General features: G+C 45.5%; 1 protein-coding gene across 1 annotated transcript; it reads left to right on the top strand.

Annotated features, from left to right (window-relative positions):
- Positions 1-960: 960 nt before the first annotated feature.
- On the top strand, positions 961-3874 carry ATP5IF1 (ATP synthase inhibitory factor subunit 1). The gene is made up of 3 exons (XM_080921443.1): positions 961-1087; positions 1180-1271; positions 3620-3874. Exons 1-3 carry the CDS (start codon positions 1001-1003, stop codon positions 3762-3764), a joined length of 324 nt encoding a protein of 107 aa, XP_080777569.1. The 5' UTR covers positions 961-1000; the 3' UTR covers positions 3765-3874.
- Positions 3875-13727: the final 9853 nt, after the last annotated feature.

Raw genomic sequence — 13727 nt, 5'->3', positions numbered from 1 at the left:
TCATGTACAAGTATTTGTCCTTGAAGTTGTTCTTTAGTTTTTAAAATTATACTTATTTATTGATGGGGACACAGTGCCACAATGCACATGGAGTGTGTGTGTGTGTGTGTGTGTGTGTGTGTGTGTGGCTGGGGGAGGAGGTGTTTCTTAAAACAGGGTCTTACTATGAAGCCCTGGCTGGCCAAGAGTTCCCTTTGTTGAATAGGCTAGATTAAAACACATCTGCTCTTCCTCTCTGCATGTGCCTCAGGAGCGCTGGGATTACAGGTTTGTACAGCCAGTTCGCTTGATGTTCTTTTCAATGTTGTCCCCTGTCACCAAGTTATGAGGTCCATTCACCGACATACTAATACGGTTCAAAAATACTAATTCACTACCTACTAAGGCTCAGATGGCTTCACAAGGTGAACTGTAAGAACTCAGAAGCAAGATAACAAATGTGCTGACGACAGGAAATTTCGGGTTTCTCTGTGGAATGACATTTAAGGTGAGAGCAGACTGCAGTGGCAATATAACCAAAAAACAAGAACATCTCAAGAGATGAACACGATTTCGTATGTATAAATATAGGTATGTTGGAGGTCGGCATCCTAAGCATAGATACCAGAAATCTTGTTTTCCCCCAATTTATTAACGCCCATAGGGATTACCATCATGTACATTTTTAATGAAATCGACCTTAGGACGGAAGTTGTGCGGTGGAAGTGAACGAAATGCCTCATTCTAAGGAGACCAAAAGCCAAGATTTCACCTTCTGACATCGCTCGGTAGACTCCTGGGTCGTGATGCTTCAGAGCCCTGTTTATTACCTGTTAGCTAAAGCATAAACCGCCCTCCCTCTGCGGACAATCGTAAGCCCCGCCCCTCCCTCCTGATTCGCTGTTTCCGCGCTCGTCCCGCCTCCCCACCGTCTAGATTGGCGGTTCAGACGCCCTCGCAGTTAGCGCGCTAGGAGAGAAGCAGCCACGCCCGCAACCCGAGGCGAGCAGCGCCGCTGACAATGGCAGGCTTAACGTTGGTGGCTCGAGCTCGGCTCGGTGTCTGGGGCATGAGGGTCTTGCAAAGCCGAGGTTTCGCCTCGGACTCGGTAAGTGGCAGCACGACCCACCGCCCATCGCGGGGCGCGGGTCCTCTCTCCCTTGGTGTGCCTTTTTTTCATGTCCACGACTCTTTCTGCAGTCGGAGAGCATGGATTCCGGCGCTGGCTCCATCCGAGAAGCTGGTGGGGCCTTCGGAAAACGAGAGAAGGCTGAAGAGGATCGGTACTTCCGGTGAGGCCCACCTGGTCCCAAGTCCAGCCCCCAATTGCCCTTCCTGCCCTTTCTACGCTCTCTGTCGCTCCACCTATCTTTACCTGGTCCCATGGGGCGCCCATCTTCTGGCTGAATTCCAAGGCTGTTGAAGCCATCGGCTCTCTATGCTGTAGAGACAGCTAACATCACACTGCTGGCCTCCCACCCAGCCCTAAGCCTTTTACACCGGTTCTGCAGGACTCAGCCCAAGGCTCATCTTATAATTTATCACTTGCTGTCATCTTCCCCTCCCACAGTATTCCCCTCTGCACCCCTGGTTGTGCGAGACTCCCCCAGATTCTTTGAGCAGTGTTTTACATCCAGCTAGCCCGAACAGGCAGACGCTCTGAGCCCGTCTTACCTGTCACCCTCATCTTTTCTCCCCAACTGCCCCTCAACTCGCTTTAGTTTTGTAAGGCTGCGTCCATTCCCTAAGGCCTCAGATCCTGTCAGCCATTTCTAGATCCTCCACGTGTCTCCAGTTCTCATGAACGAAATAGTACCTGCTCAAGGTTAGATTTCCCCCACTCTGGGAGACTTTTGCACTACTTAGGCCCTGGGTTGTACATTTCTTACCACTGGTTAGAACTAGGGAGTGGACTAGGTCTATCTACAACTTTTTCCCGGCCCTGAGTTATCTTTAACTGACTTCTGTCCACTGGAGAGCCGCCAGAAACTAATCTTGCTTCCGTTTCTCCTTTGGTCTCCTTCCTAAGCCCATAGGGGTTGTTGCTCATTTACGGAATAAGGATTTAAACCTGGGATTCAAGGCTCAGTACCAAAAAGCAATCATTAGGATGGCAGTTCTCTTGCCTCAGCTTTATTAAGTGTTGGGATAATAAGCTTATACTGCTACTCCTGGCTTGGGACCCATGTCCTTTACTTTATGTGTTGTTGTTTTGTTGGGTTGGGTTTTCTTTCTTGTAAAGATTTATTTTTAATTCTTTGACTGTGTTAGGATTTGTGCCTGAGCACAGGCGCCCATTGGGAATTAGAAATTAAGTACCCTTGGAATTAGAGATACAGGGAGTTCTCTCTTAAAATAGGTGCTGGAAACCAACCTGAGGTTCTTTGCTAGAGCATACGCTGGAGAGATGGCTCGGGAGTAAGAGGACTGACTGCTCTTCCAGAGGAACCAGGTTCTCTTGCCAGTGCCCTCACAGTGTCTAACAACTCTCTCTCCAGTGGACAGAAGTTAAAGATAACTCAGGGCCAGGAAAAGGTTGTAGATAGACTTAGTCCACTCCCTAGTTCTAACCAGTAGAGAGAACTGTCTATAGCTCCAGTTCCGTGACATCCCAAATTCTCCTCTGGTCTACATGGGCAATGTATGCATATGGTGCGTGCCTTTAATCCATCTGAGTGTGTTCTGGAGACAGAGGAAGAAGCAGGCAAATCTCTTGAGTTTGAGACCAGACTGGTCTACATACTGAGGTTCATGACAGCCATATATAAAAAGACCCTGTTCAAAAAAGAAATGCAGGCAAAACACTCACACGTAAAAGAAAAAGAAGCTGATAACAGTGGTGTACAACTTTATTTAAACATGCCTGTATGTGGGTGCACACTTCTGTGTGTATGCATGCATTCTTGTGCCAAGTGTGGGGACCATCAGAAGCCAGAAGCAATAGATCCCTGAGTTGCAGTGACAGATAGTTTGGAGCTGCCTGACATTGGTGCTGGGAATTGAATTTGGATTTTTCTAGAAATACATTACCTTAATCTCAGCCATCTATCTACTCAGTTCTCTAGGGGAGCAAGTGTTCTTAAACATTGAGCCATATTCCCTCCCAACTCAGGAAGCTTAAATTCAGAACTTCTCCAAAGACAGCAGTTGGATCTCCTAGAACCACAGTTATAGATGGTTGTAGGTCACCATGTGGATGCTGGGAATAGAACCTGGGTCCTCTGCAAGAGCAGCAAGTGCTCTTAACTTCTGAGTCATCTCTGCAGCTCTTGGTTTCTGGCTTCTAGACACCCTCACTCCAGTTCAAGTTGTGTTGGATCTCAGGCTTCCTTCAGACCTGCAGCAACTCCTCAAGATGCTGGGATCCCAGTAGTGAGCCACTAACTCGGGATTATTGATTATGATGAAAGATCTTGAAAGGCTGTGAAATGACTCAGAGGCTAAAGGTGCTCTGTAACCAAAACTATGAACATAGTTATGATGCCTGGGACTCACTTGCTAGGAGAGAACCGACTCCCACAAGCTGGTCTCCCTACCCCACCCTGTGCGCACACTCACAAGTAAATGTTATAAACGTAAAATAAAGATCTCTTTGGGATGAAAGGTTGGAATTAAACCCTCAGCCACTGTTTCTTTATAGAGAGAAGACTAGAGAACAGCTGGCTGCGCTGAAAAAACACCATGAAGATGAAATTGACCACCACTTGAAGGAGATAGAGCGTCTGCAGAAACAAATTGAACGGCATAAGAAGAAGATTAAGAACCTAAAGAGTGATCACAATTAAATGCACACAGTCAGTCCCTCACAGAGTGGCTGGCATCATTCCCCACTTCTGTAGAGACATTGTTTTGAATGATTAACATTTGGTCTGTGTGCTATTAACAGATAATAAATTATCACCAGGAAACTTGCCTGATGCCTTCTACTATCTAGAACAGCAGTTCTCAACCTTTTGGGTTCAGACCCCACGGGTAGGTAGAAATACCCTTTCACAGGAGTCGCCTAAGAACATCTGAACTATCAAATACTGATACTCTGATCGGAAACGGCAGTGAAATTACAGTTAAGAAGTAGCCACAAAATCATTAAGGGGTTGAAGCATCAGGAAGGTTGAGAACCACTGAGCGACAGACACGTCATCCATTAGAATTTCTTACTAAATAAGAGTAAGTGGGGGCTGGGATACAAACCTCGATCAAACCAGAATGTGCAGAGAAATCCTGAAACGTAAATCCCAGTCCAATGCATAAAGCCTAGCAGCAGTCTGGGAAACAGGAAAGATGGTTTCCAAAGCTACCACTCCAGGGACCAAAAATAACAAATTACTGGAAGGCTTCTTCATATGAACTAGTTATTTCTCTAAGCTTGAGACAACTACAATTAGAAACCATATGCGAGTTTGGAATGTAGCTTTCATGATAAGAGTAGTTGCCTAGCACTGGCTGCTCTTCCAGAGGACCCGGATTCAATTACCAGCATCCACAAGGCTGCTCACAACCATCTGTAACTCCGGTCCCTCTTCTGTCCACATGAACTAAACACATGTGCACAGACACACAGGCAGACAGGACACCCATAACACTGTTTTCAAAAATATCTCACTTTTCAGCAAATTTATTTTAAAAAGATACATAGAGCCAGGCAGTGGTGGCACACGCTTTTGATCCCAACACACAGGAAGCAGAGGCAGGGGGATTTCCATAAGTTCCTGGCCAACCTGGTCCGTAGTTCCAGGAAAAAAAGAAAAGATACAGTCTGGCCTTCTTAAGTCCATGTCTCAAAGAAAAACCACCAGTTGAACTGTAACTGGGTAGTAAAGAACCGGCTTAGATATGTATGAGGGCCTGGGTAGACACCCAGCACTAGGTATTGAAAAGATCTCTTCCCCCCTAGGCTTGGAATCAAGAAAACCAGAGCCTCTGACTTCCTGAGTGAGTCGTCATTCAATGGGAAGATGACTCAGCGTTTTTACCACAGCCAACTGAAAGGAAACACTGGTTCTTCCTATATAAGAACCCTGGCTGGTCTGGAACTCACTCTAAACACAGCCTGTACTGCAACTCAGAGATCCATCTGCCTCTGCCTCTGCCTCTGCCTCTGCCTCTACCTCTACCTCTGCCTCTGCCTCTGCCTCTGCGTCCGAGTGCTGGAATTAAAGGTGTGAGCCACCACACTAGGTGAGATGCAAGTATTAAATAACAGCAAAATATTGCTCAAGCTGTGGATAGTTGAGTTGCAAATTCCTAGACTGAACAAACTGCTTAAGCTAGGTTTAGTTTTTTTTTTTTGTTCTTTTGTAATGTGCCTTGGTGGTTTGCCTGTATATATGTCTGTGTGAGGGTACCAGATCCCCTGGAACTGAGGTTATGGACAGCGGTGAGCTGCCATGTGGGTGCTGGAATTGAACCCAGGTCCTCTGGAAGAACAACCAGTGCTCTTAACCAATGGGTGATCTCTCCAGCCCCTGTTTTATCTTTCTTAATGTCTTGTTTGGGGGGGGGGGGGTAAGAAGCTCAAGATGACCTTGAACTCCTGATCTTCCTGCACCCCATCTCCCATTGCACGGGAGCTGGAATGACAAGCATCAGTCATCACGTGGCTTTGTTGTGCTAGACTCACATTTGTTAAGCAAACCACAGCCCTAGACCTTGGGTGTCTCATATGTGTGCATATGTTGTGGGTTTGGATGATTTGGGTTTGGGGAGTCTCATGTGTGGGTCTGGATGGTTTGGGTTTGGGGGTTCTGGTTGGTTTTGTTTTTGTTTTTTCAAGACTCAGTTTCTCTGTGTAGCCCTGGCTGTCCAGGAACTTTCTCTCCGAAGACCAGGTTGGCCTTGAACTCAGAGATCCACTGCCTCTGCCTCGAGAGTGCTGAGAGGTGTGTGCTCTGGTGGTTTTTTAATGTTAGATCTATGGAATGTTTTTGCCTGCATGTATGTCTGGGCACTACGTGCATGCCTGGTGTTCAAGGAAGGCAGAAGAGTGTATAGTCATGATCCTCCGTGTAGATGCTGGATATTGAACCCCAGTCCTCAGGAAGAACAACCAAAGCTCTTAAAACCACTGAGCTGTGTCTCCAGTCCCTGTTTTGTTTATTTGTTGTTTTGAATCAGGGTCTCTCACTGTGTAGCCCCAGCTGGCCCAAAACGTACTATGTATATCCTAGGTGTTGGGATTAAAGGACTGTGCCACTATGCCAGTCTTGTTCAGAAATGAGATTTCACTATGTAGCCCTGGTTGGCTTAGAACTTGCTATGTAGACTAGGTTGGCCCAGTCTCAGGGACTCACCTGCCACTGCTTCCTAGGTAGAAGGAATAATATCATGTGCCAGAGTGCTAACCCTCCTTTAGCTTTCGAACACAAGGTCTTTGTAGCTCAGGCTAGTCTAGAACTCACTATGAAGCCCAAGCAAACCTTAAGCCTAAACTTCCCCAGTGCTAAGAGCTCAGATCTAAGTCTCCATGCTTGGCTCTGGTTCTTATTTTGAGACAGGGTCTCTATGCAGCCCAGGCTGAACTGGGATTTGCTATGTAATCCAAGCTAGTCTGGAACCCACTGTGCTGCCCAGACTAGCCTGGAATCCTGGAATTTCTGCCCCAGCCTCCTGAGTACTGGGACTCTCTGTAGAGGCTGTCACTTCTTGCCCATTAACATTTCACAAAATACATTTCAAGATACACTACAGTGGTTATTCCATTCCTTGTGTGCTGGTTTACATGTAAGGAGCACCGGTTCTGGCTGGCTTCAGAGGAAGAAATAGTATTTTATTAGAAGAATGGGGATCACTATTTCACAGAATCTCAAGACATGAACAAAACTGACCGAGCAGGAAGAGTAGTTCTGTGAGCTGCAAGAGCAGACCTGTCTAAGCAGCTTCCAAACTAGCTGAGTCCTTCACTGGGGCACTCTCTGGGATTTGTTTTTGTTCTGATTTAACAAACCACGGCTTTGTTTTATTACAATTTTCTTAAATTGTATTTTGTGTGTGTGAAGGTGCCACAGTGTGTATGCGGGGGCAGGGATGTCACTGGACAACTTGAAGAGATGGTGTGGGTCCTCGGGATTGAACTCAGGTTGTCAGATTGGCAGCAAGCGCCTCTACCCACTGAGACCTGTCACTGACTCTGGGGTATGTGTGTGTGTGTGTGAGTGAGTGTTTTAAACAGTTATTTTAGGTATAGAAAAGGTCCGGAGTGGTGAATGAGTATGTTTGTGCCACAGAGGTCAGGGGACAGCTTGTAGGAGGATTCCATTCCCTACCATGTGGGTCCTGGGGATCAAACTCAGGTTGTTGCCAGACTTGGTGGCAAGCACCTTTACCCACTGAGCCACCTTACTGGCCCATTTCTTGTTTTTTTTTTTTTTTTTTTGTTTTGTTTTGTTTTGTTTTCCTTTCTGTTTTTTTTTTTTTAAGCTAGTCCTATAGAATTTTACAAAGTAATTATTTACAGTTTGAACAAAATTTATATGTGACAGAGCATGTTACAATCAATTTGCTTATTACATCTGAAGTTATTTTTGACAAATTATTTTTATTCATTATGTGTACTTTTTTAAACTTGATAGTCCTGGAAATCAAATAAAGGATCTTACCATTCTAAGCATGCTCTCTACCGCTGCGCTACCTACCCTGGCCCTGGTTTAATTTGACAGCCAAAGTTACTGATGCAGGTTGTGAGGTAACTTCTCACAGGTCTCCTGATGAAGCTTGTCCGAAGCAGAAAGCTGTTTCCTCGGCTAGTGCTCTCAAAGCCCTTAGCTATATACAGTTCCAGGGTTGCAGGTTTGATGCCCAATAGCTCCTTCTTCCATTCGGTGTAGGAAGTGGTGCATCTGCTCCTCTGAGGATGGATGGATGGATGGACGGACGGACGGACGGACGGAAGCTCCTTGCCAGTAAGTGTAGATATGGCTGTGGTTGGTGTTGGCACTGACACATTGGCTGTGACTGGAATCCTGTCAGCGTGTCTGTCTGTACATGCCTCTGCAATGCAAACTGGAGATCCTAACTCTGAGGTTTCCACAGAAGTTAACTCAAAAGTTGTTTTCAGCAGAGCAGTGATGGTACACACCTTCAGTCCCAGCAATTGGGGAGGAAGAGGCAGGGGGTTCAAGGCCAACCTGGTCTATTAGAAATTTAGAAATCCTGTCTCAAACAAACAAACAACAAAAAGTTGTTTTTAATTCAGGCTATACATGGAAATAAGGGAGGAGGAGAGTCTAGAAACAAAAGTTCAAAAGATAGCAGTCTACCCCAGTGGTCAAATGCTTGAATAGTTCCTGGGTTTGAGTCTTGCCTTGGGAAGAGAAGTTAGTTGAGAAAGGGAAGGGAGGAAGAAGAAGAGAAAGACCATCATTATCTTAGGACCAATTAAATCCAAATTTATGACTGAAGCGGTGGCTCAGTCAATAAAGTCCCCATGCAGACGCATGAGGACCTGTAACTAGTGTGGGGGGGGGGGGGGTGAGGCAGGAGGATCCCTGAAGCTAATTAGTCATCAGCCTAGCATAATCCATAAGCTTTAGGTTCAATGAGTGTCTTAGGGTTTTACTGCTGTGAACAGACACCATGACCAAGGCAAATCTTATAAATGACAACATACATACATACACACATACATACATGCATACATACATACATACATACATACATACATTTTTTCCAAAAGGAGCTCTGGCAAAGTTTTGTTAAAGGAAAACCTTGTTTATTTCTCACCAGTCAGTTTTGGCATGCTTCTAATAATATCAGTCACCTGGTCAGTGACAGCCAGTGTGCACACTCTTGTAGTGTTTCCCACACGCTGTGCCCAATTCAATACTGTTGCCACTGTGTTTGGGGCCGGCTTACAGGCTCAGAGGTTCAGTCCATTGTCATCAAGGAGGGAGCATGGCAGCATCTAGGCAGGCAGAGCTGAGAGTTCTACATCTTCATCTGAAAGCTGCTAATGGAAGGTTGGCTTCCAGGTAAGCCCACGCCCACAGTGACACACCTACTCCAACAAGGCCATACCTTTTAACTCCCTGGGCCAAGAAAATACAAATCATCACAATGAGAGACCCTGTCTCAAAACAAAAAGATGGAAAGCAATTAAGAGACTGAGGAGAGATACCTTCTACCCTCATGTCCTCACATGTGCCCTACACCTTGCTAACAAGTACCTACATCACACACACACCACACACCTCCCACCTGCCCTCCTGCCTAAGGTGACTTATATAATCTCAACACTCTGAAAGTTGACACAGGAGTGTTTCCAGCCATCCTGGACTTCATTGTAGCACCTTATCTCACAAGAAAAGGGAGCTAGAGAGATGGCTCAGCAGTTGAGAGCATTTGCTGTCTTTGCAGAGGACCCAAGTTTGTTCCCTACTTCCCACAGGGTGGCTCATAACTGTTTATAACTGCAGTCCCAGGAGATCTAGGGACAAGGGCACCAAGCGTGGATGTGGTATACAAACATGTAGGTAAACACCAAAACACGCCTACACATACAATGTTATTACTTATTTCGGTGTTTCCACACAGGGTTTCTCTGTGCAGCCCTGGCTGTCCTGGAACTTGTTCTACTCCCCCTCACAGAGTTCCACCTGCCTCTGCTTCCTGAGTGCTGAGAATTAACGGTTATGCCACCACATCCGGCTAGTAAATATTTTTATATAATCAAAGAAGAAACAAAAATAGCTGGCTGTCATAGCAAACACCTCAGAATGCAGAAGACTAAGTCAAGAGAATTGGAGGCCAGCCAGCTACACAAGACTGACCATACCTCAATAAAATAAAAATCAAAACAATTCAGTCCCGGACATTGATTTTTAAAAAAAAAAAACCTTCTTGTTCTGTTTTGTTTGTGTTTTTCCTAAGCTGGCTAGATTTAAGAGTCACTGGCCTGTCTGTGTCTGAGCAGTTTACTCTGTCCAAGACACCAGACTGATGGCACCAGCAAGGACGGAAATTCAGTTTCTGTTCTCGTCTACTCCATTTTAAGGGTAGCATGTGTGGGTTTTTGGTCTCTTACAAAGAGAGCCCTGATTCATTCTCACATCCTGCAAGCCTTGTTGGGTATTCTAGTTTAAAAAGAAAAGAAAAAAAAATCATAGTATTTTTTGTTTGTTTTGTTTTGTGACAGGTTTCATATATCCCAGGCTGGCCTTGAACTCAACTTTCCACTCAACCAAAGAGAAGACCAGATGCATGAGGCTGGACTAGGACACACTGTCCTATGACATTTCTACTTTACAGGAAGTGTCTCTCATGGAACCCGGCACTCAAAGGTTTTCCAGGCTGGCCTGCCAGTGTTGAAGGGGTGGCTCTGTCTGTCCCAGAACAGCTGTGACCCAGGAAATCACTTTTGACTTTCCCTCATAGAAGGAGGAGCTTAGTGGGGTGATTAAACCCTTACCTAGGATTCTAGTTTCTTTCTCATACACTTCCCAGTGAGCCGTATATAATTCTGCCCTGCCTATACAAGGTAGTCTCGGGAGGTACTTGAATACACAGTGGATGGTTAACTGAAGGGTGGGACCTAATCTGTGCAGTTACAGGGAAGTTGTCATACATACGAGGTAAGGCTTTCTGGTGCTTTGGTGCTTTGGGCCAGTCATATTATAAATAAGTTAAATAAACGAATTGGTTTTCCCAAGCCGAACTTTAGCGAACTCCTGCTTTAGTAGGAAGTAGGTGTTTTTTTATCTGTCCAGGGAAAGGGTTTTCGAAAATGCAACAGCCAGCAACCAGCAACATCACCTCCCTCCTCCCAGCCATGCTCAGAGTTAACATGCGCACAGGCACGCCCGATTTTTATGTGGGTGCTGGGATCTAAAGTGAGGTCCTCCAGCTTACACAACAGATGCCCTTCCCCATCGAGCCCAACCTTGAGAGTGCGTGGGTGTGTGCCTCCAGCACACTCAGTTTTATGCAATGCTGTGGCCTGAACCCAAAGCTTTCTGCCGGACTTGCTTAGCTCTGTGCCTCAGTATTATCAGCCTTTATATTTTTCTTTAAACTTTCATCCAGCAAAGTTACTTTCGATATCTCCTATATGCTGAGCACGCAGTGTTCCCTGGAGATCCAGCTACAAAATAGTGACAGCTCCTTTTCTTATGGAATCCACGGCCTACTGGGAAAGACACCTGGTTTAAAGGATTAGACAAAAATGTGTGCAGTACTCTAATGGCAATGTGTGGGAGGCTGGAGGAGAGGCTAAGGCCCTGCACCCGGACCTGGGGCTCAAAGGAACAGCGTGATGGAAAAGATGGATGGGTGGCTAGGCAAAAGAGGGAAGTGTGGCTCAATGGAGCTGTACTTACAGAAGCCTGGCTCTGAAAAAGCAAACTGGCTCCTTGAGATTGACAACCACTCTCTCCCCCAGCACATGGAGCAGACAGAGTGGCGAGGCAGCGACAGTATGGCGGGATAGCCGACTAGGGTCTACCAACCTTCCACGGGCTAGACTGGCCACGTGCATGCTTAATCTCTGTGTCCTGATCCTCAGACCTTTCCTTCTTCCTGTCCTCCTGAAAGCCTTTCTTTTCTCCCTTTCTTTATTAGCAGAATGCCTAAGCCACCTGTACCCTACTCCCAGGGATCTAAAACTTGGGAGAAGGCAAAGAACTCGCGACCACACATATCTTACCCCTCCCCCCACCTTTGATTCTGTTTTTGTTTTCATGCTGTTTTGCGTGCAAACCAGGATGGTCTGCTTCAAATTTATACCTACCATTCTGCCTCTGCTCCAAGAGTGAATATATTTTTTTCTCTCTTTTGGTCTCCCCATCCCTCCCTCTCTTCCCTCTCTCTTTTGAGTTTATTTTGTTTCAGATAAGGCCCAGGCTGGCCTCAAATTTACCATTTGGCTAAATCCTCCTCAGGGCTAGGATTATCGACCTGTGTATATTTATTCTCACTTTCATTTTTCTTTGTTTTTTCTTTGTTTGTTTGTTTGGTTGTTGGTTTGGTTTTCTCTGTAGACCTGACTATACTGGCACCCACTCTGTAGACTAGGCTGGCCTCAAACTCAGAGATCTGCCTGCTTCTGCCTCCCAAGTGCTGGGATTCAAGGTGTGCACCACCATACCTGGCTTCATTCTCACTTTCTTTTAAAAATAAATAAGTAAATATGTAAATAAAATATATACACACATATACATATACAATATATATACATATATGTGTATATTCATATACAGCATATATATCATATGCATAGGCATATACATATATAAAATAAAGGCTACATAACCTAGGCTGGTCTTGAACTCAGCATTCTCCTAGCTCACCCTCCAAAATGCTGGAATTTCCAAGCATGTACTACCAAATCTAACTCTTATCTAAAAATTTGGGTACAGCTGGTAATTTTAGCATAAAAGAGGGAAAGGCAGTAAGATCAGGAGTTCTAGGTCAGTCTCCGTATATAGGCAGTTTGAAGCCAACTTGGGTTACATGAAGTGATCTTGAAAAAAAACAAACAAGGGGCTGGAGAGATATCTCAGTGGTTAGGAGCACTGGCTGCTCTTCAAGAGGCCCTGAGTTCAATTCCCAGCAACCACGTGGTGGCTCACAAACATCTGTAATGGGATCCGATGCCCTCTTCTCGAGCATCTAAGGACAGTGACAGTGTCCTCACATATATAAAAGAAATAAATGTTTAAAACAAACAAGAGGCTGGAGATAAGGCCCAGTAATTAAGAGCATTTGTTGCTTTTCCAGAGGACCTGGGTTCAATTCACAGCACCACTGGGCAGCTAACAACCACCTGTTATAAGTTCCAGGGGATAGATATACTCTTCTGGCTTCCACAGCTCTGTATACATGTAGTACACAGACATAAAGGTAAAACACATAAAAATACTTATTTTTAAATCCAGGGGCTAGAGAGATGGCTCAGTGATTAAGAACACTTATTACTCCTACAGAAGACATGGATTCAGTTCCCAGCACCCACATGGTGACTTATAACTGTCTGTAACTTCAATTCTAGGACCTCTGGAAGAGCAGTCAGTGCTCTTAACCTCTGAGCCATCTCTCCAGCTCCTTCTTTTCTTTCTTTCTTTTTTTTTCCCCCTTCTTGTTGTTGCTTGTTTGTTTCATGTTTTTGTTTTTTTGGGACAGGGTTTTTGATGCTTCCTTGGCCATCCGGAACTAACTCTGTAGACCAGGCTGGCCTCAAACTCCAAGATTGATTATCTTTGCCTCCTGAGTACTGGGGACTAAAGGCCTGAGCCACGACACCGGACTTGAGCTCACATTTTTATTGCCAGCTACACAAAATAGTAGACCTTGTCTCTTAAGTGGGAGGGAGAAGTTAATGATTATTTAACTACCGTATGAAGGAGAGAAGGGAAAAGAAAAAAAGTCGGGAGAGTGAATGAGAAACTCCTGTTGTTGCCTTACACCTTGACCCTGATCAAAGGTGTGTGTCAATAAGAACTTGCAAAGTAGAAGGAAGTAAAGGATCCTTCTTAGCTCACTGGCAGAGAGGTTCCCTAACACTCGAGGCCCAGGGCTTGATCTCCAGCCCAAGAAAGGGGGGCAGGTGAGATGACTCAGTGCATAAGGGCACTTGCCAACAACACTAAGGACCTGACTTGAACTTCGGAACTCAAATGGTTGAAGGAGAGAACTGACTCCCACCAGCTTCCACAGACATGCCTTGACACACAAGACCACATGCATGCACTTGTGCTCTCTCACACCCTGGCTCTTGTCTTACTCCCCACCCCACCCCCAAATGTCTGGCCTCACAGTGC

The sequence above is a fragment of the Micromys minutus genome, assembly GCF_963924665.1.
Source record: "Micromys minutus genome assembly, chromosome: 9".
Classification (NCBI taxonomy): domain Eukaryota; kingdom Metazoa; phylum Chordata; class Mammalia; order Rodentia; family Muridae; genus Micromys; species Micromys minutus.
This window is presented reverse-complemented; position numbering and strand designations above follow the sequence as displayed.

What these genes read in the sequence shown, in the direction of transcription:
- ATP5IF1 (XM_080921443.1), top strand. Translation starts at nt 1,001, where the DNA reads ATGGCAGGCTTAACGTTGGTGGCTCGAGCTCGGCTCGGTGTCTGGGGC. An exon ending in GAGGTTTCGCCTCGGACTCG is followed by an intron (nt 1,088 to 1,179) that starts GTAAGTGGCAGC and finishes CTCTTTCTGCAG; the next exon opens with TCGGAGAGCATGGATTCCGG. An exon ending in GAAGAGGATCGGTACTTCCG is followed by an intron (nt 1,272 to 3,619) that starts GTGAGGCCCACC and finishes GTTTCTTTATAG; the next exon opens with AGAGAAGACTAGAGAACAGC.